Source organism: Plectropomus leopardus, chromosome 8, assembly GCF_026936395.1.
Source record: "Plectropomus leopardus strain MGB_pleo_1.0 chromosome 8, ASM2693639v1, whole genome shotgun sequence".
Classification (NCBI taxonomy): domain Eukaryota; kingdom Metazoa; phylum Chordata; class Actinopteri; order Perciformes; family Serranidae; genus Plectropomus; species Plectropomus leopardus.
Window position 1 is genome coordinate 8472157 of NC_142183.1, and position 24928 is coordinate 8497084.

Genomic DNA, 24928 nt, shown 5'->3' on the forward strand with positions numbered 1-24928 from the left:
TCCCACCACCAGCTTTGATTCACCACGTCTCTTCCCTTTGATGCCGTCCATCCATCTGAAAAATTTAGAATGACACTGAGCCTGTTTGATATTTCAAAAGGTGTTTCATTTTACTGTAAGTCCTTTTTAGCCACATATTGAAAAAGAGTCTCTCTTTTCCGTCATCTTGAACTTTAAAGAGTTTTGGGATTCTCTTTGTATCACTTAATTCAAAATAAATTGGGCACAGGTTATTTTTCTTCCAGGAAAAAATCAGAAGCAAAAATGTATTTTTATTTTGACCCAAAAGTCCAAGGTTGTGAGCTTGTTATTTCAGACGAGGTGTAAAGGAAATATACTCATGGTCAAGGTTATCCCAAATTATTATGATAATGTTAGCTGCCTAATGAAAGCTTTTTAATTACCTTTCTCTGGCCTGTGAATTGCTTTCTAGCTGTCTGATTTCTCAGGTTTTCCTGTTCCTTCTTTCGACTTGGTGGTGTTAGCGACCCGCTACAATCGATAGAAATGTTCAGAGAATGGCCTCAGAAGAAAACCAAAGCCCTCCCACCTCATTTCAAAGTGTCCTCTGAGATTTGAAAGCTTGGCAGAGAGGCATCCATCTCCGTCCTCCTTTACTGTAGACGCCTGTGAAAGATTTCGGCCCGTCTGCTTAAATCTAAGACCCGTTTGGAAAAGCGAAAATTTCCTTTTTCTCTTGAAATATTCACTTTTTTTTTTTTTTTTTTAAATGTTGCTATTGCCTGACATAAACTTTCTTTTTGGGCATTGGATGTTTGTTTTTCCTTTTTCCTTTCTCTCAGATGTAAAGGAAAAAAGGTGCTTCCCTAAAATCCTCACTGTATAACCAAGGGTGAAAGCTGTTTTGTCCCTTTGGAAGGGATTCATTTCCACATGAAAGGGGAAGTTCTGTCCAATCCCTTTATACATGTCCGTTTAGTTTGCCGAACACAATACCAGACTAACAAAAGGCAATAGCCTTTACAGTGTGAATATAATGCTCTGCACATATACAGAGCGTGCATCTATTGTTACTGTTGCTTTTTAAGAGACATCAAACAAGACAAGACACAGTTTTGAACGCATCAGACTCGCTGTCTGACCCCTCGGGGACAAATTCCTGCATGCACAGGAAGAGTAGTATGCATAATTTGTCAATGCTGCTTTTTTTATAATGTCCACAGGTCTCTGTGTCCCCGTGGTGTGGCCCATCTGTTTTCTCTGCTGATAGTGAACATGTGTAAAACATACGGCACTGAGGAAAGATATGGGGCTTTTATTCTTTAATGTATGCTATGCTCTTGGGCTTCAGTGGTGAAGTTTCTGGTTCATGTTTTGTGTATTCAGGCAAGCTCCCTGCAAGCCGTATGTAGTCTTGGAAGCAAATGCAGCAAATAATAAGGTAGTATGTTCCTGCATTTAGTTTTAGGGACTATTCCTGACTTTAATCTACGCGTCTAAAAAAAAAAGGCGCCGCACTACAGGATGCACGAATCAAACACTGCATGTTCACACTGATAAAACTGTGTTTAGAAACTCTATCATCAATCTATAACTTGTCTGTGGGCCATTTGTTTGATGCAAAGGTTTTTTTTTTTTTTTGAATCCTTAAATCTCCATCTTATTCAAGTTCTAGTTTCAAATTCCTTTTAATGCTCTTTTCATCATGCAAAACACAGTTGTTTACTGTATACACACCCATCACACCGTGCTTCAGTCTTTGAATTTGGATGTTGAAAGTGACTGGCCTCCAATAGAGGGCACAGTTGACTGCGTGGACGCGCGCTGAGTGTGACTGAGAGAAAAACCAAAGCCTTTGCCGAAGGTCTCAGAAGAAAAGGAAATCGGTATCAAGGATGCAAACTAAAGACGGGTTGTAGTAAGGGAACATTTATTTGAAACAGAATGAGCTATTTTCCTTTGGTTCAAGAAAGTGAAGGACTGTTAATCTATCATTAACCCTCCGGTGTACCAAACTTAAAAGAACCTTCATGTGCATAAAATGTGTGAATATGTTGCTTAGTAACTAACTTCCATGTACAGTCTCTCTGAAAAGCCCCCAAGAATATTACAGAGGAGGGGAAAAAAGTCATTGTGACTTAAAGTAGAGGAAAGGGTGGAAGTAGGAGGGGTACTGGCTTCAGCAGCCCTTACAAGAATTCCTCTCCTTTTTTTAATGTCCTTTCTTTATTTCCTTTCTTTTTTGCATGCCCTTGAGTGAAGATTGAATGGCAGAGTTGGAGATAGATTGTTGGGCAGTTGCCTTTCATGCAGATAATGCCATTTGATGGAGGCAAGTTTTTGATGTGCTCCGGGTATAATAGAAGAATCAAGCATCGAAGGCCAGGGCTGATTTTGCTTGGAGAAAAGCTGTCCTCAGTGATAACTTCATCACTGCATGTGGTCGGACGTGGGCTAAATTCAGGAAGGGGATTAAAAAAAAACTGCCCAGTCAGAGCTGCAGTAGTTGGCCCCCTATTGAGCCATGGGGCCTGCAGACCATAGCTTGAAGGTCTGTGATCTACCATTGGTATTGTTAGTCTTTCTCTCTTCTCTCTCCCTCAGAACCAAAACGACTCTGCCTCAAAATGCCTTTCTAGTGGGATTAGTGGGCTGTTCCTTTTGTAATTAATGAAACTCTGCTTTCCGCAGTCTATCCTCTAAATGTTATCATTGAAGCCTATGAGATAGGGTCTCATATGTTTTCTTCAATCACAAAGCTAATTCAAAGTAAATGTGGTTTTTGGTTTAAGACCAGGGACGGAAAATGGCCGGAAGGCAAGTGTACTTATCTCTGCAACCGGAGCTCATCAAGATGAAGTTTTCACACTTGGAAAACACTGAAGAACTTCAACTCTGTGTATGAAATCAAAAACCCTCAAAGCAGGCTCATATTATGTTGGCATTTTAATGTGAAAGGCATGGGGGACAAAATATGAAAATGATGTGCATCAGAAAAACATTTCTTAATAGTTTGTGATTATAGAACCATGGTTGGATTACTGAACAGGCCCACTGGGCACAGGCCAAGGGGCCCAGCGCCCCGCCTGTCTTTCACCTGCAAAATGTCACTCAAGTTAACACATTCTGACCATGATGAGACATAAAAGGACCACAAAGACATGCCAAAAAAAACCCCCACAAAATAATTCAAAGAGGCAAAAAATAACTGCAAAAAGGGAAAATGACCCAAAAAAGAGACAAAGTAACCTCAAAGAGACACAAAATAACCTCAAACACAACTTCCAAGTGAGGGGGAAACAAAGAAAAATGCAATATAACCACATAAAGGGAAAAACAACACAAAACATGCATAATAACCCATAAGAGACACAAAGTAATTAGAAATAGGTGAAATTGACCAAAAGAGACACAAATGACTACAAAATGGGGGGAAAAAACACCAAAACGTGCACAAAATAACCTCAAGGAGACACAAAATAACAAATCAGGGGAAAATGGCCAAAAAAGATGCAAAATTACCTTAAGGAAACACAGAATTTCTATAAATGTGATTAAAACAACAACAACGGAAAAAATACTTTCCCAGATATAAAAGTCATTCAAAACGGGGGAAAATAAACAACCAAAGACACAAAATAATCTCAAAAAACAAAAAATAGCGACAAAAGGGGACAAATTGCCCCCTAAAAAAGATATAAAATAACCTCAAAGAGACACAAATAACCCCAAACCACAAAAAATAAGCATAAAGAACACAAAGAGGTGCAAAGCTGTATTTTAAAAAAGGGGGGCAATACCACCACAAAGTGTGCTTGCTCCCCATAGTGGAGGTTCTGGGGCCTCTTTCACATCTGTGCCCAGGGGCCCCATTGTCTCATAATCCGCCCATGGCCAGAACTCAAATTGTGCTTTATTTATTACACATCCCTGCTGCAGCCGATCAATTCCACTACAGATGGTGGCTGGAGCAAAACAATATGAATCAAGCTTTATTCGACAGCCAGTCTAAAATGGCATCATTTTAATTTGAACAACAAGTCGTTTAGGCCTCGTTGTTTATGTAACAGTTTAATTAACAGCTTGAATAACCCTTAGCTGCTAGTCTTCTGTGAGAAATAACACATTTATTTACATCAGTCTGCCTATTTTTTCTTTTTTTCACTCTTCCCTTTGTCAGACTGATGGTGAGAAATTTGAGATTGAGACTTGGCCAATTATATGGCGGCGCGCGACCATACAGTAGGTAAGCTTAATGGACAGCTTCCCAATACAAAAGAGAAGAGAGGAGGGAAACAGGCAGGTGGAGGATGCTGCAGCTCAGAGCAAATCCATGTTGAATTTATGCTGATTTTTTTCTTGCATGCAATTGACTACAAACTTATTTTGTAGGTGTTTAAAGCGGATGTAGGGTCTTTTAAGATTTTTTTCCCTCATAATGGAACTAATGTTGTGCATACATTTGCAAGTTGCATACCGGCTGGAGGTCACAGATGACCCTCCTTCATGTTTACGGCCTGCACCTCTACACCGGTGCTGATAGGCAGACCAGAGGCGACGCCGATGAAAGCGACGGGATGCGCAGTTTATCAGCTGACAAGTGCATCTCGGACAAAAGAGCAGCTGAGCGGCTGGTGAGCCTCCGCATCCTTTACCGAGTGAGTTTTCTTTAAAGAAAAAAACATCCTGCACCGCTGCTGGGCGACAGGAAACATAACTGTGTTACCTCCTGAAAAAAAGGGGGACAACTGCATTGTTGGAGCTGAGCTGAGCCACGGGGAAAGATTTCTGAGCAGAGACACGTTTCACACGGAGCTGGCAGCTGAAGCTCCTCCTGACACCACTACGCAGCAGCAACAACATCCCCTCTCACGAGTCTTACTATTCCGACTCGTGCACGGTCGCTATCGACGCGAGCCAAGAGAGGTTTCTGTGGAAATTTTTTGAAAGAAGGTGTCCGCGAAGAACCTCAACTGTGCCAAATTGCACACGCGGCTATTGTGAGGAAGCCACCGCGACGCGCTCTGTGCCCACTGCTGCCTGCAAGTTTGGACTAAAGCGCGCCGCTGGAAGTTTATGTGCCTCTGCCTCGGACAGGCTCGCGGAAGCTTAACGCAGGTCAGTGTGCTGTTTATGCTTTGCTTTAAATGGATGTCTCCCGCGTGATTTAAATAAATGGCAGAATCGGTGGTCCCTTGCGCAATAACGGTGTCTAATCTGGTCTGCACGCTCTGTTGCAAGATGTGAAGCCGAAATCTACCGGGTTCCCAACCCGGTTTTCCCCATCAGTGATAAAAAAAAAATATTTACTTTGATGCACACCTTGTGGATTTTTAACACAATTGCTGCTTTAAGGAAGTGTTGAGCAATATGCATGCATTTCTGAACAGGTCAGATTTTGGGAAAATGCATCATAACCTAAAGTTTAACATTCATAAAGATGCAAAAGTAACCCACTGTGCTTTAGAGAGTTTGTTTTCCAAGCATTTTGAAGGTCTTTTTAAATGTCATTTTAAAAATGGCACATGGGAGAAAATTCATAGATTTGTTGCTGTTTTCTCCAGATTATATTCAAGTCCATTTTTTCCCCTCAGACATGTCTATAAGAACATAATCTTCCTCCCAGCCTCCATCACCTCTCGCCTCAGTGTCCTCCTCAAGACCTCTGACCAACAGCTGACACGTTGGGATGGCTTTGCTCCAATAAGTGAATCTATCTGCACATAAAATGCTACAAAAAACCCCTGAAAGCCTCACTGGGGTGTAAATCACCTGCAGAGATAACCCAGCTCAGTCCACTAATATTTCAAGTGTTCAAGCGCTTACACACACACTTGCTAAACTGTACCAAATTCTGTGGTTTCGGCCTCAGGTGCAGGAGGTGGAGGAATTTCATCAGAGCTTCTGAATTTGAGCGAGGCCTCTAGGAAGGTTGTGTTTGCCACGGGGATTCAAAGCCTCTTGGGTCATACAAGCGCCTGCAGAAGCCGCAACTTTTTGGTTGTATTTTCTGCATTACGGTTGCTTGACAACCAATATGCAACGTGTAATTTGATTTTGGATTTTCGTAGTAGTATAATTTGAGGAGCTTTAGGAAGTGCTGTTAATTAGACAAGACATCAGCTGGGTTAATTTCCTCCTTTTATTGTATCTCAGATGGTAACTTGACTCAGTGCTTGGCATGAGCCGGAGAGGAACATTGATGTGATTTTACTGTGGCATGGATCAGGCAATCTGCAAAAACACACGAGTCCACATGATAGCCCAGAAGGACAAGTATATCTGTCCGGCTAAATTGATTTATGGCTACAGTCCCCGAGTGCTGTTGAGGAACTGCAGCAGTCGAGGCGAAATCATAACGCATACTTCCATTATCATGGACAAAATGGCGTTTTGAGAGATGAAAGTGGCAAGTGTGTTGTGAGAAATTTGTTTTGAAGTGATCGATATTCTCCTAATCTTTCCGCCTTTGGCTGTGTCAAGGGCCACATAAGAACTAAAAGAAACAGCTCCAAACTACCGGAGTAACAGTCTGTCTTCCTTGTGCCAGACTGTAAAGGCATTACAGTGACACTTATTGGGTGATATTGAACATGTGGTTTTGTAGCAGGGCACCAGAACATGAGTACAGCTATGTTTTTTTTTTCTCAGGGCATTGATATTAATTTAAACTGACTCTCTTGAATCAAACATCACAATCTAAGGCAACAATGTTTGGTGACTGCAACAGAATCCAAATATGTGAAGTGGGTTGCATTTTACAGAAGCACACTTGCAGTCACTAAATTTTGCACAGTGAAAAGCCATAGTTGTAGTACTTTGGGTTGCCTTTGGGTGTAAAATGTGCTATATAAATAAATTTGCCTTTTCTAATAAACACTGAGGCATAATTTAGCAGCCGATTGCACATCTAGCAGTGCTGTGACCCCTTATTGAGGCTTTAGCCTAATTCCCCAGCTTCAAACTTCATTGCTTTTTAATCCAACTAATCAAAGCAGGTGACTACAATTTCTGATGCCGTCGAGAGGAAAGGAAATTCTCTTTTTGGTTACTGCGCTTGGAGTTTTAACATCTAATTACTTCAGAAATATTAGAAGAACTGTGTACACAACACTGCCACTCCATGTTCCTATCCTTAAGTAATTTCCCCTTTCATTATTCCTGTGGAGAATTTAATATTCTGTGTGATGAGAACAGCCTCCTTTAGGGATAATGCCGGCTTGAACACTGGCCCTAAACAGTTTTATAGATCGTTAAGAGGCGATCAAGATAACTTGTCTCCCTCTGTAAAGAATAACTCCTAAGATCTGAGAGATGTGGAGGGAGAGTCGATGCACGGCCCCGCCAGCCTATAATTTCTCACCTTATTACTTGTTGATGCCGACAGTGGCTCAGAAGATGACCTTATGAATTATAACATTTGATATGGCAAACAGCGTGGCAGAGTCGCCTGTTTCAACACATCAGAGCAAACACGTGAAGGTTAATGCAGCCTGACAAACTACCCACAGTTCCCCGGGCTCGACGGATCGGTTCCATGTCATATTTACTTTACATAATTGCTGCCCTCTAATCTGTTACTATTAACACACAGCCTGCATGGCTATTGTCTGCTGCGCTCTCTTTCACCTGTTCCCTCTCTCTGTACGTTTTCCTTTCCCTCCCCTGAGAGCGGCCAGTCATCATGATAAATAGTTGGTGTGAAAGTAAAGCATGCCGTGATGCGTTTCGGATCTTGGAGCACTTTGAAGAAACCAGGCTCCTTCAGGATGGCGGACAGACTCGCGTATTTGCTTTTAATGACCTTAAATCGGCGGATTATTTGGGTATGGCACGGTGATGTGACACTTGCGGCAAAGTTTTTTTTCTTTAAAAACTGTTTTTCCTGCAAGTTGCCAAATTATTGCTGAAAGTCACCCGAGGATTTGGGGGGAGGGGATTGCGTGCTCTTGAAATGTGCTTAGAGTAGGGATATTTAGTGACAGCACTTGATGCATTACCACTGTGGTCCTTAACTACACTGTATGCTGCTTGAGAGAGAGAAAAACATGGTATGGATGCACAGTTTTAGGGCTATATGTCTCTCATGCTGTCTCTGAAGTGATAATGGTGTGTTTTGATATGTAACAGATTTGTATTTTTTACCCCTCATTTCATAAACATCTTTTATTAAATTAAAATACGGATGCCTCAAAGAGCTGTAGTTATGCATAAGAATATAAATAGAGTTTTCTATTAACCTAAAGATGGATTTACATAGTATTTTCCATGCTGAATATTTTCTGTGAATAATGTGATACCTGGCATTGCATTTTGATTGGAAAGGAAAGAGCGGCGTTCTCAAGGGAACAGCTACCTTACCTGCCTCGTAGCTATGGTAGGCGCACTGCATGACCTCATATGTTGTGCATAACATAAATTGATTCATGCATCTCACCGTGCGCATAGTCAACATGAAAATACGTTCGTGGTGATGCATCTTTGGGATTCATGGAAAGCAGCCGGACCTGTTAACCGTGGAAGCCTTTCTTTAACTTAAATCAAAAAAAGCAAAGATTCAGAGCATGACAGCTCTTGGATTTTGTTTTGAGATTTAACGCTGGCCAAAGTAGGCTGAGATGAAAGCCACCTGCGATTAGCCACAGGATGCCGTCCTGCTGGTCCAGCTCTGGGAGTCAGCACCGCTTCACTCTGTTGTAACCTACAGGTTAACATTTATGGCTCAGCATGCTCTGGTGGACCTTCTGGGCCAGGACCAAGTGGCAAGATTGAGGAGTGGGCCTGACTTTGTAACAGTGCAATTCTCCCTGTGTGCGGCGGGGCTGAGCCTGGCGGGGAGAGCCAAACAGAAATGTGCTTAGTTTCTGTCATAGGGAGAACAAAATCAAAATGCATTGTGCTCTCTGCTTGGGAAAATTGCCCTGAGTGACTACCTGTGCCGTTTATAGGTTCAGCGTTTATTGAATGCAGACATTATATTCAAAGTCAGGAAACGTTACATATTTAAAGGGCATTACAAGTCAGAGACCTTCTCTCACTAACTACAGCTTGGACATATTTGCCTTGAAGGTCATCATCATGAATGCTCCAGTTAAATTTAGGGCTGTGCTCGGCTCAGTGTTAAGTCACTCAGCCAAATCGGATTTGGCTGTTCAATATTCGACTATTGGTTCTTTTTTTTTCATATAGAGTTTGAACAGGGTTTGGTGGGATGTTCAGTGTGACAGTGATTTTTACGCACTATGGCAAAAAAGTCAAGTCACACCTCCAGGTTAACTTAGACTGACATCAACGTTTCAAAGCTTTGATCAGTACCATAGTAATCGATGTCCAAATCAGTATTCAGATGTTCAGTTTTCCTGTACCATTAACCCTAAAATCCCAAATAGCCCATAAATTACGAAATGGTAATCTAACATAATTCATTATGCACCAACACTAATTATTAGTTATTCTCAGACCAGGAATGTAATCTTAGTGATAGTCCTGGTTTTGTGACTTTGAGGTTTTGACCACAGATTTTGGATTATTGCAGAAAATAATTTCTGTGGCAAACAAGCATTTTATACGTTTTGTACCATACGATAAACTCATTTAGCCATTGATATCGAGATACATGAAAGCTTCAAAATTCACAGTGACGTATTTACTGACAAATCTGATGTTGCAGAGCAAAATGTGAATATCTCTTAAGCTTGTGTGAACCACAGACCTTATTTAAGCCATCTAACCAAAAACCCATTGACTTCAGGATCAGGAAATCGGGAGTGCTAAAATAGTAAGTAATGTCCAGATTTTAGGACTCGTTCTAGGGCCACTCTGTTTGGGACAGCTCTAGAGCTAATGCGTGCTAACAATGCTAACGAGGGATCAGAAATGTGCAGTGATATTTTTTGCCGACACTAGATATCAAGCAAAAGTCAGAGCCTGTAAGGTATTAAGTTGATTTGACCTGTAAACTCACCACTTCTAAGCAGAAGGCAGAACATAACGTTATGTCAGAGCCTGGACGGGAAAAGCGTCTCTTCCTCCGGGCGGCTGCCTCCGTCTTCCTCAGACTCACCCTGGGTCTGGCTCCGCAGTTTCCTGTACAGAGGCTCTCACTCTGCAGCTAAATCTGGGGACCGAAACATTCCCAAAAGTACACTGGACATTGACTGAATAAAGAAAAATGAATATTGCTCGACTTGAAGAATCTCATTCGACTGATGATTCAAATCATCGACTTTCAGGGTGCAATGCTAGTAAAATAATGAAATGGTTTTATTTTTTTCAAGCTAAAAGCTTTTTTTGCCCTCCACGGTGCCTTAACTTCCCAAAATTCTTGGGATGGATTTCTTTTGCAGTTTTTCAACAACTGCACAAAGCAGTGCTAGCCCTGGAGGAGGTTTCCTAGAATAGCTTCCACCTGCCAAAGGCTTCAGGGCCGGTCTTTTGTGGCCTCTGGACAGCCCAGTGGGATGTTGGGCGTCAGCTATGCCCGTCGATGGAGCAGCTTGACGGCCTCAATAATTCTGTTGACGCGACCTCTGTGATGCTGAAAGCCGCAGGTCCGGCGGGTGACGAAGAGCGATGATGTGGACATGTGGCGTTAGTTTCACGCGGGGACCCAGTCAGCAACACTTTCTCTGTCTCTTTATTGTCAGCGGGGTGAAGAGGAAGAAAATATTGAATATCAGACCATTGAAGAGTGTAAAACTGGCGCCTTGGAGTCAGTGTAATGGTATACAGGTCAGCAATCTTTGACTTCCAGTGGAGAGCGGTGTGCATTCAGAAGTTGGTCTAAGCCAATCGCTACGGGGCAGACTCTCCAAGTTTCACCCCTGGAAGTAGAGAAACCAGTGCAATGTTGGTGAATTTTCAGATTGATGTTTCTTTAATAAGGCTTGCAGTCTCTCAGTATTCTGATAGTGTGCCATCATGACCTACATACTCCTTAAAACGCTGACAACCAGAGAATAAAACCCTCCAGTTTCTTTATGTATAGTGTTTTTTTTATGTGACACCATATGCCTATTGCCTTAAGAGAAAGCGCACTCAATATATTATTCTCTGTAAAGTGCAAAAATTGCAGTGCAATTTGTATTTCTTCTAATTTCACTTCAATGAAGTGACTATTTAGATTCCTTTTGTAACAGTTATGTAGATGTAAAGGTGCAACAGCAGGTTAAAGTCTCTATTTGGTGAGAGCAGCAGGAGTGTTGCATTCCCATTGCAGTATTGAAGCTTGTCCTCATACTCTTCAGTTGTCTGCCGCTATTATATGACTGCTGTGTACGTGCCGTCTCCCCCTGCAAAAGAAGGGAGGGCCAGTTTGTTGTACATCATCATGTGAGATGCATTTGAATGACACCCAATGTCAGCACTTTTGAATATCTTTCTGTGTTTGAATTTTATCTGGTGGCCAGGTTGGTATGCTCCCAGCATCTCAAATGTAGTTTGAGTAATGATTTTTAGCCACTCTGAGTGCTGTGTTGACGGGCTACAGTAGTGCTACAATAACGTCTCCAGATGTCCAGATTACACCGTCAAGCAGGGCCAATATTTGATTGGATTTGCAATTAAAAAAGTCACCCCCGTTGATCTAAATAAACAAGATACCTGCAATAATTATTTCTTTTGTTTACCAGGTATGTTGTGGACAGTTATGATATGAGTTTCATTCATTCAATCACCCTCTGCGGTGTTGTGATTGCTCTGTAGCTTCATTACAATGCAGCTGCGGTATCGCCGCAATTTAATTTATTTCCGTAACAATGGGTCGATCATGGATTTGTCTGTGAATTGCCACAGGTCCGCTGAGTTGATTTTATTTTTGCACACCATGGAGTCAATTCATTATGAGTAAGCATTAGATGGCAATTGTTGACACCGTCTTGCAAGATTCTCAATTAAGCGAATGTACATGAACATCATTACTTCCTTAGCTCCCCCCGTGTGCAATAACACTGCAGTGATGCCAATTTGGGAGAATAGCAAACGTTGGCCCATTGAATTAAGACTGTCTGGTGTAATTGGGTGTGTGATATGGAAGGCAGCTTCTATTTTGATAAGAGCCAGGTTCAATACTAGTAGTCTTGGATACAGATAAACGCTGGAGCTTGTGTGTATGAATGCACTGAATAACCTGCTATTACCATTTGAGATGGAGGGAGATACTGCAGAAGAAAAAAAAAACCTGCTCTTTTTATATTCCGATTGTCCACACCTAGCAATTACATTTTAAAAAATGAATTTGGCTGTGCTTGCGGTTTTCCCCACTAAAGATTCAATGAATATATAACTCATTCTGTCACTGGTGAAGGGTTATTTGGGGGATTTGTAAACATCCCTGCTCAGCTTATTATGTTGTATCCTGGAACTGGCAGATGCCTTTTTTATTATTTAATTCATAGACCAAAAAAAAAACAAAAAAAAAACTAACAATAAAATGGTTAGGAGGATTAGATGTTGACCGCTATGATTTACCAGTGACAGACAAGAAAAGTGAAAAAAAAACCCAAAAAAAACCCCCCACTGAATTCAACTCATCTTTTTTTAGGAGATTTGTGATTTTTTTCATAGTCACAGTAGCTTTGTTTGTCTTCTAAATGTGTTGAAACTATGAGGGATGAAGCCTCAAGCGCCATGTGCGTGGAATAATCTGAAGTGGCTGTATCAGAGATTCGCATCACTTTACCCCACTTGTGAATATTCTGCATCATACACTCAGACAAGAGACTTAGGATGGAGCAGGATTTCATCATCTTTCCTCACAGTCTCGCTGAGTGGAGTAAGCTCATCCGTCACCACGTATGCTAAGGATATGGCTGCCACTGAAATTTAATTGCCAGTAAATGCTGTCATGATATTGTTTGCTCTTTCCCTCCCTGCACTTTCTTTCTTTGTCTCCTTTACCTGACGCGCTCTGACATGGACAATAACATCACATTAAAGATTTGAAGAAATTTCAAATTATAGTCATCTGAATGATTCTATACATTAAGGGTGGATGTTATATATTGATTATACTTGTGTTACTTGATGTTTCACAGCTTTTTCCATGTAAGTTTTGTAAGCCACCATCATGAGACCCCTTTGGCATTTTGGTTCCCTCGCTCTCTCCCATGGCCCCCTCCCTCTCACAGACACATTAAGGAAAAAAGCATGATACGTTACATGTCTTCTCCGCCCGTCCAGACCACTCTCTCCTGGTTGGTAGTGTCATCAGGCTAAGAGTGTGTTTTTGGATCTGCAGACTGCAGCTCTTTAGCTGCATATTGCGACCACGGAGCACCAGTGCAATTCACAAAAAATCTTAATATATGAACTGGAGAGAGCTGTTAGTGTGGGTCCTGTTCGCAGTGAGGAAATCCTCACGTTTAAAGGTGTCTCTGTAACTCTCTAACTTTCTAATAACAGCTAATTGTTGACCTGAAAGTCACAGCAAAAACACCAAGCTGACTACTTCAAAATAAAAGCACCAGTGGTTCCACTTTGACTTATTTTATTATAAAAATACTTTATCCAACTTTAATGTAACAATACTTTATTTAAAGGTGTAGTTTATACTGGCATATAGCAGTAAGGGTTGCAGAGTGCAACCAACTGAGACCATGTGGCAAACATGTAGGAGAACTACGGTGGCTGACGTGAAAACACAAATACAGTACATTTACCTGGAGCCAGAGAATTCTGTGTTACTGTAGAAAAATTATAACAATATTCCATTTCTGCATATATATTCTCCTAAATCCTACACACTGGATCTTTACTTTATTACTACAGTCATTTTACTTTATTGTAACAGTACTTTATTTAACTTTATTATGGCAGTGCTTTATTTAATGTCATAATAATGGTACCCTATGTAATTTTAATATGACAGTACTTTATTTGATTTTATTATAACAAAACTTTATTTACATTTCTTGTAACAATACCTTATTTAACTTCATTGTGAAAGTACTTACTTTAACTTTATTACAATAGTATTTTCATTTTTTTAGGTGCACTTTTTGCCTTTATTGACAGAACAGCTGTGGAAAGACAGGAAATGTGGGACAAAAAGGGTGTGTGTGACATGCAGCGAAGGGCTGCAACCAAACCCGAGCTGCTCTAAAGTATGGAGCACACACTCTGCCAGGTAACCTAGAGTTCACCTGGTAACAGTACTTTATTAGACATTATTATAGTATTACTTTATTTATATATTTTTTTATGTTTTTGAATACTGTTATTGTAGTATCTGATTTGAATTTATTGTAACAGTACTTTATTTTCTTTTTATTTGTATCAGTAATGTGTCTATTTTCTAACAGTACTTTTTGTACTTTATTACAATAGTGACTTTTTCAACTTTCGTGAAAAGTAGTTTGTTTTACTTTATTATAATAGTAACTTATTCAACTTTACTCTAACAGTAGTTTATTTAACTTTATCATAAAAATACAATAATTGATTTCTTTGTAACAGTATTTTTTTTAACTTTATAATAACACCACCTTAGTTAATTTTGTTGTAATAGTGATTTATTTAGAAGTTAATATTTCAAAATTTCAAGATGTATAGGAAGAAAATCCAGGCACTCCAAAAATGTGAAAAACGAGGAGGAATTACATTAAAAAGCCTTTATTCTAGTGGCTTAATCATTACAAAAGCCAACATTTTTTGGTTGAGGTCAATTCATTTAGGCTTTTTTAATGAATAAGCCACTACAATAAAGGATTTTAATGTAATTCCTCCTTGTTTTTCACATTTTTGGAGTGCCTGGATGTTCTTCCTGTTTATTCTGTTGGTTCCCATTTTCCATGAGCACCCAACAAAGTTTTTGATCTAGAGTACCGGTCATCGCTCTCTTTTCTAACATCTAGATAACCCAATATTATGTTTAGGCCATATTGCCCAGTTTTAGTAGTAATCTAAAAAAAAAAAAAAAACCCAAACATTTATACTCAACTGCAACTCAACTGAACAATGTGGAAGCAGTATTTGATTATATCCCCTAAAACCTCGTGCATAGAAGGCTGAGCGGCTCATAAAATTGATCCTTTTGCCTCTGATTGTCGTGTATTTTTAGGTAATAGTTCCACACTTCATGTTGCAGCGAGGGATTTAGGCATTGAGCCTCGATAAAGAACGAACACAATCTGGTTCAGATGGCATCCAGAATTCACAGAGTCTGGGCAACGTGCTGCAGACAAACACTTCTGTGTCTCCAAAATCACTGGTGTCAGGGGGAAACAGGCAGCATCTGATGGAACACTGCCCTGGTTCTCCCTCTCCCCTTCTCCCAGCGCCGGGAGGCACGAAAAAAAAGGAGGAAAAAAAAGCCAAAGAGGAACTGAGGAGAGAAACTGAAAGAGGAGAGGGAGAGAAGAGCGTCAAGGAGGAAAGGGAGAGAGAGAGTCGACAAGATGAATTATGCAAAGCTGTCAGAGGCGGCTATTGTTGGAGGTGCTGGCTGTGTTAAAGGGAGCCAGCCCTGATCTTCACCAGCTCCATCAACCACTCTCACCACTCCCCATGGCTGAGAGCCGTCTGATCTGTGCTCCGGCAAATGGCCAACAACAAGATGAGGAGAAGGGGGGAGGTAGAGGGACGGGCCAGGCCACTTGGTGACAGGTGGATTGTCTTGGAGGGACACAACGGCAACGACAAGTACGCTCTTTATTACCGTTATTTACAGAGGTCACCGACAGGGAGATCTGAACTGATTTGTACAGCAGCCCCGCGGAAATATAATTACCGAACAAAGGCTTAGTGAAGAGATGCCATTTCAGCATTCTGGTCAGCAGCGGCTACTCCGGTTTTTCAAAACGCTTTGTGTGCTGAAGTTAGCAGTGTGTGCCAACTCACTTTGAGCGGCTGTATTTGTTTATGAGATTGATTTTGTATTGAACTCTCTATCTGTTCCAAGATATCTTGGAAAGAGGGTTCTGAGTAAAGATTATTTTTATTGTTGATTATTTTGTTTAGTTAACTGTTTTCAAAATGTCATCAAATAGAAAAAAAATGTTTCCAATTTTCTATAGCCCTTCCTGTAGTCTTCAAGTGACTTAAAAATCAGATGCTGAATTTATAATGTGTAAAAAGTAAATAATCACAATTTTGAAGCTGGAACCAGCAAATGCCTGCTTGATAAATGACTTTAAAGGCCCTGAAAACTTTTTTTCTCAATAAGCTTTTCACTATGACTCATGGTTTCCTATATCAACACACTATTTTCTGCTAAAGTTAGAACAGTTTTGTTTATTTCACATGAGAGATTTCTGTTTTTTTTCCGTGCTTTTCTACCTTATTTGACGTGGGCGGGACTCCCCTGAAAGAAATGTCATGTGCTTGTGTGCACCAATCAAGATTCAGCAACATATGAATTAATCAGTTGGTTAGTTCTTTGGTCATGAAGTTTTATCTAACCACCCCCACACAGTCCTGATAAAGCACACATACATTTTTTGTTGTTAAACTATTTTGATTGTTACAGAGCCCTTAAAATCCTGAAAGGTCTTTTTTTTCATCTTGGTAACAAATGATAATTTTATTGTGGGAACAAGTTAGTTATTTTGTGTGTATTAGATAAATAACTTGTTCCCACAAAATAATAAAAACATTGATGAAAAATATCCAATTTCAGGACTTCAGGGGCTCCATAGATTGTTGATTATTTAGTCCTAAATATTAAATGTTGCAGAGAAATAGTCGAGATTTTCAGCCAAGTACTCAGCGTCTTTAAATCTTAATTATCAAAACTATTGCTGAGTAGATTTCTGATATGTAGCTGTTCAATTGTAGGACTCATGGTTGGAAATGAGCGTCAGCCACCAGTCAAATGCTGTTAAAATACACAAGTGGCTGCTGGATTTGCTTTTCTCATAAGCAAAATAAACAATGTATTGAGTAGCTGTTAAATTTTAGAATCCAGCAGCCACAATTAGAGGTGGGCAAAAAAGTTTATTTCCAACTGTAGTAGGACTGTAGTTTGATCATTTCCATTAATCTATTGCTTATTTTTTGATCAGTCTAAATTTCTTTTTTTTCCTCAACCAACAGTCAACGACTCAAAGATATTTAATTAGCAATTTATATAAAACTGAGAAAAGCAGCGAATCCTCACACTGAAGAGGCTACGACTTTGTCCTTGATGAATAACTTATCATTTACTCAATTGTTGAGGATTTATTTTCTGTCAATTAAAGAATCAATGAATTGATTACTTGTTTCAGCAGTAATCAGCTGACTAATTGATTCAGCCCTGCCTTGAAAGTTACTCTCCTTGATGGCCATCCTTGCTCGAAGCATCATAAATAGTGCTTCCTTTTGATGAAAAACACACAGTCTGTCAGTTGCTTATTGAATTAATTTCGTATAAAACAACTTATTGGTTCCAGGACATCTTATGTTGCTCTCCCTCTTTGGTCAGCCGCTCCAAATCACCAGTTGGAAGCCCAGAACCCACCCGCTCCCCTCTTTGATGAATAACTGAATGTCAGACATGAAACAAGTAAATCTCACTTCGATCCTTGAAACCTCTCCAGCTGCCCTGAAGAGCCAATTGACTTGGACACCATTTCTTCACACCGTATTATACAGATGGTTTATGGTTTATGCTTCAAAGAAGTGCAGAGGTGTAGGACAGTAGCAGGCGTCGGGGGGACCGTACTCAAGCGGCATGGGAGTCGTTGGGACGTGTGGAGCCACACGGCGTAGATCATGAACTGTCTTTTTCCGTGCCTCGCTGGCTCGCCAGAGGATCTCTGTGTGACACTAATTTTGCAGTGTCGACTGTTCCACTGAGTGGTCACGGGTGACTGACTGTCCTGATTCGACTGCGTGATCAAAGGTAAAAGGTAGTGTAGAAGTGAGCGAGACTGGGAAAGTTAAAGAAAGGAACATGGGTTTTGCTAAAGAATTCATGATTTTACCTGCAAAAATATCTTGATCAGACACATCTCCACATGACTTCTTCTGCATTTCTGTCCCTTTTACAGATTATGCATTACTCTAACTCGAGGAAGATATTTGAATAATCAAGGAAAGACAGACTGGCTTTTATTCTCCTGTGCTTAAAGTAGTCTTAAGTTCATACTCGAGCTAAAACCTTTGAAACTTAAAGTCTGCAGAAAACACAATAGGATCCCTCCCAAGAGCCTCTATGACCTTTTGTTCATAATTTAAAGTACCATGAATGTCTCCCTTGTACCCTGATAGTGTCCCCAAGTGTGTCGCCTGTGCACTGGCAGGACACTTTGACGAGCTGTGAAAAAGATGGCAACCTCAGGTCCTCGGAGTACAGCATAAATGTTTATACGGGGACATGCCCGGCCACTCAAGGGCTTATAGCTGATTAGGACACAAATCCAATTCCTCCTATAGTGGGGGGGCTTGCAGCTCAGCAGGTACGACTTGTAGCATTAGCTGTTTCTCAGACGGCGAATCTCTTTACAAGTCCATAAAGAAGAGGGGGGTCGTAATCAGGGAGGCTCCTGGGCGTGTCCGCTTGCACTCATCCTGTACATTAATCTGCCAATCTGGACGGGTGTGTACGATTTCCCCGAAAGTGATGAGATGTGAGTGAGATGTCCTGTGGCATCGTAAAAACAAGCGCGTGTGGTGTTGAGAGTTGAGTGTCAGGGTTACAAGAGAGTGTGTCACTGATTGCATCTCAGCCCATCGGGGGAACAGAATGATATCCAGCAACTCTGAGAGAAGAGGGAGAGAAAAAAATAGGTTGAAGAGGCCTGGAACAGCTCACAATTTTCATTATCCCCGCATCCTGTTCCACCAGCGACTGCTTCAGTTTTTGGGAAAGTCTCTCCGGGGTCTGTACTTTCTTGCAGAGCGACAGTACGCTATCCTGGTTTCATTGGAAGGTTTTGATGCTTGATGTGAAACGAAGTAGATCTCATTTGGGGAAAGAAGGAGTCTGATACTCTAGTCTTACAGCTCAGCCAAGAGAGAAATGAAAGTGTGGTGTGTGGCAAGTGTGAGTGTGTGTATGTGTGTGTGTGTCAGGAGGCAGTGGAAAATGGCTGGTAATAAACACTTCTGACACACCGGGGCTCCCATCCACATTCCACTCAAGGGTTTTTTGCGGATTAGTCACGTTCTCATCCCCCTTGTCCACATTTTCAAGCACTGTCTCCACCTGTGTGAGCGTCATCTTTGAATTCTTAACAGGTTAAAGATTTCAGTGGTGATCTATTCAGTGTTTGCCTGCACAAATGATATTTTGTCAAATGTGAGAGGTTTGGATACACATCTGGGTCATGGGCAATGTGTGACATTTAGTTAATTTTGCTTTCACAAATAAGTATTACAGGTCTGCATTTTTGGTGGCCACATGCCACATTGCTGCTTTATGTGTAAGTTTGATCTTGTGATTAACATGCATACTTGCATACAGCGTAATCAGTTAAATGTAATATTTTATTTGAGATATACTGTAGTTTAAAGAGTCAGTTTTCTCAATTACTTCTGCATATAGTTTTGTTTCCATTCATCTGGAACATGAAAACACTGTCAATAGTTTCTATAGGGATTATTTTGTAATGAAACTGATTACAGTGAACCAGGCAGTAATTATAATACGGTATATATAAGTTGGACTTGTATAAAAAGAAAATCAATTGCTATGCTATGACAGGCAACTATGCACCGCCGTTGGAAATAATCAATAGCAAATGTAATCAGAATCGTGAATAAACTTAACAAATTGCCATTATTCTCACCACAGTTCTAATATTACAGTGAACTACACATTTGTGTGTGTGGGTAGATAAAAATCAATGTCAAACACGGTTTTGTTTTATTAATTTCAGATGTTTTACAATGTAGAAAACTAGAATGTAATGAGTCTTACGTACATAAGGTCATGAAAAGTCATAGAATAGTGTGTCATAAAAAAAAGTCCTTTAAAATGTCCCTGCATAAAGTTGTTTTTTTTTTTTTAAAAAAAAACAACTTTATGCAGGGACATTTTAAAGGACTTTTTGATTTTTTTAAAAAAAAAAATCAGAATCAGAATCAGAAATACTTTGTTGATCCCTGAGGGGAAATTTAATAAAATCTGAAAACTAAAGACGGGGATCATGTGTGCTCTGCAAGAGGCGCAGTTTAAAGAGTCAGTTCACCTTAACACCTTAAAAATATAATTAATTTGTAATTTTTTTAATGATTTAATGACCTCAAATTAAGTTCCATTCACCTCAGCTAGATAATGGAGTCTTACAGGAAATTGTTTTTATTTATTTATTTTTTATATAATTCATCTTCACTATCCCAGGCTGCTATACTACAAATATATACTGTATGTGTCTACATTTTAATATTTATGTATATTAACTTATGAAAGAAAGTTTTGGTAGTTAATGTAAGGACGGATTTGCAGTACACAAATTAAAGGAGCCGATGGGAACACATTTCACTGGAGCTGTATCTTGTATAACTACCATGTGACAAATAATTAAATAAATGATTGATTGCTTAAATTAGACACCAGGCTCTTTGGTGTTGTCAAAGACATACAGTCTAAAGAATCTCTTCACCCAAATTGCAAAAACATTTTTTTTTCTCAATACTGTGAGTACCTCAAATGAAGTTTCGTTGACCTCCACTGGGGTCGATGCAGACAATTTTCAGACTGAAAAACCTTAACAACTAAAACCAGAGCTATCTGCATGGGCAGATATGACATAGAAACCATTATTATAATTATTATTATGCAAACCAACACTTTAATGTTTTTACTATGTCAAGGCTGGTGAAGTTAAGATATATTTATAGCCTACAGCAAGTATGCATTTTTTATTGGGATGTGCCATCTCACTTGATATCATTGCTATTCTGTGTATAGAAACTGACACTGGGTGTACATGCATATCATGGGTCAGTATTATAATTCTACATGAGTTACAATTTAAATTAAAAATTAAAGCATGATATGATTGTGTCAAAAAGTCACTTGCCACCGTGATGTGTGATGTATTGATTAATCAGTCATCTAACCAGCATCTGACACTCGGTGGATGTTAATTTTGGACTGTCGTCATGGGAAAATTAAGAAGGCTCAAGATTTTTCACTCGTAAAAAATTTATTGTGTGAAGCTGCCACTGGCTTTAGAAAAAAAATGCTTTTGCTTGATGTGAAAAATGTGGATATTTTTAAGATAAGCACACAAAAAAATGAACTTGAGTTTGAAGGCCAAAGGAGGCAGAATGAGGAGGTGATCTTCTTTTAAGAGAGGAAGTCATGTATGACAAGAGTTCACGGGTGAGGTTTCAGGGGTGGTGAAGGAGCGGCGGGGGTGGGGCAGTGAGAAGGGGATAAGTGTGTACTTTTGAAGATGAAGCAGATGGATTAGTGTTATCTGAGCTTCTTGCTTCCTCTCCTCTCCTCTGTCTCTCTTTCTCCAGGTAGAGTGGGTGGAAGCCTGAATGGACTGAGGAAGAGCCTGACAGAGGTTAAAAAGTGGGGAGGGGAGTTTGGGGGCCAAGTCGGTGCAGAATCACAACCGGAGGAGGAAAAGGAGGGGGAGAAAGGAGCGAATAAACCAGTGGTGAGTCTCTCAGGAGAGGGCGAAGGGGAGGGAGTTGGATACCCAGCATGCGGGCAGCATGGAACGGGTGAGGGAGCAGCGGCCTTTCTGCTCGCTGTCCAAGAGCCAGAGAGACCGAGAGAGATACTGCGAGAGAGACAAGGATCGGGAGCGCCGTTACACCGCCTCCTCTGCCGACCGCGAGGAGGGAGCCTGCCGCGTACCCACTCAGAAATCCTACAGCTCCAGCGAAACGCTCCAGGCCTTTGACCATGACCCTTCACGAATGCTGTTTGGAGGCAGAGTCAAGGAGATGGTCCACAAGGAGAGTGCGGAGTACAGCAGGCCAGGTTAGCGAGAGCAAATGTTTACTCTGATTTTTCAGCATTTGTCAGATGTATCTCTGTAATGTGAGCTAAGAAGTGTGGTTATAGAGGCTGACATGGAAAAGCAGAAGACAATTATGTTTAACTTTAAAGCCCACATTATGACCTTGGCAACCTTGGCTGCTAAAAGCATGATTAGTAGTTAAAAATATCTTTTAATTTAAGAACTTACAGTTTTCATCTCCAACTCTGTAGATACATTTAAATATGACAAACAACAAAATCCCTATATCCACTTCATTTACTGATGTTAAACAGTGTGAAACGTCTTTAGTAAAAGACCATAAATGCAGGGATTTTGTTTTTTTGTTGTGTTTACTCAATTTTGCAGTTTTATCTTCCACTAATTCTCTGCAAGTTTGACAGGAAATAACGGCACAGTGCTAGGATGCTAGACAGCAGTAAACACAGTTAGATGATGTCAAACAAAAGCACAATTTAGTTTCCCCTAACTTTCACACATAGGGTGGGATACATATGGCCTTATAAAATGTTCCCACTCTGCAGGACTATGTTAAAATAATACATAAAAGTGCTCAGTAAATAACCCTGTCGTTTAATTGGCTGCTAGAAAGTGCTCTAATTTCTGTAATTAAAAAAGTTTGAGCAGTTTATTCTATTTTATGGCACTCCTTTGGCTCATAAGATTGCAATTAGAAAATCTGTCCATTACTCCCTTACATTTTCTCGGTGCTAATTGGTGCCCATTTCAAAATTAATGGGATTATGATGAACTTGTAGGAAGAATGCTATTTTTTTTCTAATTTCCTTTTAAAATCCAGACATTTATGTCAACTGTTTCTCTCATCATCACAGGAAATGTCAGATTTAATGTTATTCATCTAGTAGTGGGGGAAAAAAGAACATATTTTGTGTAAATGAGTGTATATCTGCTCATTGTGCTGTGTGTGTGTGTGTGATGGTGTATGAAAATGTATTTATGTAATGATCATTTTAAATGATATGGATTTTAATGTGAGGAAATCTATTTTCTGGAGCATTTTTACATTTTCTGGCATTTTCAGATGTGGTACACTTACTTTGAAAGGGTTTTTCTGCACCATTTCCAACACAAAATACATTATAAAGAAACATTACGCGGAAATATAATAATAATAATAATAATAAAAAAAAACATTCACTTTGTGACCTCATATCTGACATGAAACATTTCTTAATATCAGATCATTGTGAAGATATTTTAAATTGTGATGCATTATTTTAGTGTGTTTTTACAAATGTTGACTCGTCTGACCTTGAAATCTTAAAAATCATTATGCATCAATAACACTGCAGCACCAGTGATTTCTGTTATGCAAACGTATAAATTGTAAATATTTTTGCTCTCAGACGAGCCCATCTGATGTCGTTTACATACAAAATGCATTTAAATAAAAAAAAAAAATGAAGGTTTTAGCAAATATAATTTCAGGTTAATCACATGAAAAATCATTTATGACATTGTGGCTATCGGTTTCATACTGACCAGATGGCACACATCATTACACATGGATGACTACATATAGGTTTTAAATGACAGATATGCAGTGAGTCAAACATTGAGAATATTTTCTTAGAGGCTCATAATGAGGTCACGATGAGGTATTCTTGTTTATTGGCAATACTCCTGCGTCTTAAATTTTATTTATTTATTTCTGCTGAGATGCCGCAGTGTCTTTGAAGGCTTTGCAGGCTATTATTTTATTTGCAGTGAACACCACAGCCTCGAGTAATTCAAATTGTGAAAACAGGCTGTGTGTCTGGACCAGCAAATAAAACAATAAATAATAAATGGGTGGTGGCATTTTTTTATTTATTTATTTTTTCATTTGTCATATGTGTGGATGAACACAAGGATTGTGATTTGAGGTGATTTGTTTGGGATTTAAATGTCTAAAGAAAAATAGGTCATTTAATTTTAAAAAAAAAACGCCCACCTTTTTACAAAATCTAGTTTTGGCTTCAGAAAAGAAAATGCTTCGGAGCATCTTGATAAGCTGATGAGTGTGGGAGGATGTTGTTAAGGCTTTAATTCAACGATTACCCCCTCCCCTTCCACCCTGCTCTTAGGTTAAGTGTTTTCCCTGCTCTCAGCCATTAACCGCGTTGTTGATTGGTTTGTTAACTTTACAACTTCTGTCGTTCACAGGGCAGACGTTTTCGCTGAGGCAACTCGGAATCTGCGAGCCGCCGGCCCGCAGAGGCTTGGCGCTCTGCCCTGAGACGGGCCTCTCCCACCCGCTCAGCAGCTACTCCCGAGGACCGGCCGCTACAGAAAACCATGAACCTGTATCACCGGAACGTACCATGACTCTTTGGGGAACGGGGGCAAAGTCTGGGCAGGATTCATGCCTCTCCAGTCGCTCTAACTCAGCGCTCACGCTCACTGACACGGAAATGGACAATAAATCGGACAATGAGATGGGTGAGTAGGACACACTTTTCATTCTTTTATCTCAAAATGCTTTATTTGTTTGCGGATCAGGCTTTTCAAAGCGGGGGAATCAGTATGTAGGGAAAAAGCAGCAGTAGGTTGGATTATGGTTGGCGCCGAAGCCGGGGCCCTGATTGGTGGAAGGAAGTGGAAGCGCGATTGGTGGGGCTGGTATCTGGAGAGGCGTCTGCAGCTGCCTTTCTTTGGATCAAAGGCGTGATTCCTTGCCGCATGCGGAAAAGAATTTGGCCTTCCGATTGAGCAGTTCCTAGTCACCTGGTCCTTCTCGGCAGGAAGCAAAGGAGTTTGATAAAGTTTCCCCATGGGCTAGCGTATAATCAAAGATAGCTTTGTGTGCCTCAGTCTGAGATTTTGCTTAGAAATTCTGCAGTGGTTGACTGGGCATGCACAATGGCTGATTAAATGGGTACAATGGTTTGAAGTGCAAATTTGATCATGCTGGAAACCTGAGACAGAGGATTGAGGTTCTGTGTTTGAAGAGGGAAGATCTTTGTTGCGTCAAATGGCGGCGATGCATGTAAGACAGCTGCATTGTTGTTGAATTTAAACGTTTTATAGTGTTTGTTTACATGCTGAAAGTCTGGAAATCCTTTATATCTCATGTAATCTAC

At 40.2% G+C, this 24928-nt stretch overlaps 1 protein-coding gene across 6 annotated transcripts in view; it reads left to right on the top strand.

Moving 5' to 3' along the window:
- The window catches only part of LOC121947781 (teneurin-3), a 284662-nt gene that overhangs the window by 52464 nt on the left and 207270 nt on the right, over window positions 1-24928 (top strand). For 5 of the 6 annotated variants that reach the window (XM_088080831.1, XM_088080833.1, XM_088080834.1 and 2 more), the window contains exons 1-3: window positions 4273-5079; window positions 21355-21826; window positions 24012-24287. In XM_088080831.1, the coding sequence (XP_087936957.1) occupies window positions 21556-21826; window positions 24012-24287 (547 nt within the window). In that variant the 5' untranslated portion in view covers window positions 4273-5079; window positions 21355-21555. Of the gene's footprint in view, window positions 1-4272; window positions 5080-21354; window positions 21827-24011; window positions 24288-24928 lie in introns of those variants that run through there. The other variant, XM_088080832.1, reaches the window with a different exon arrangement.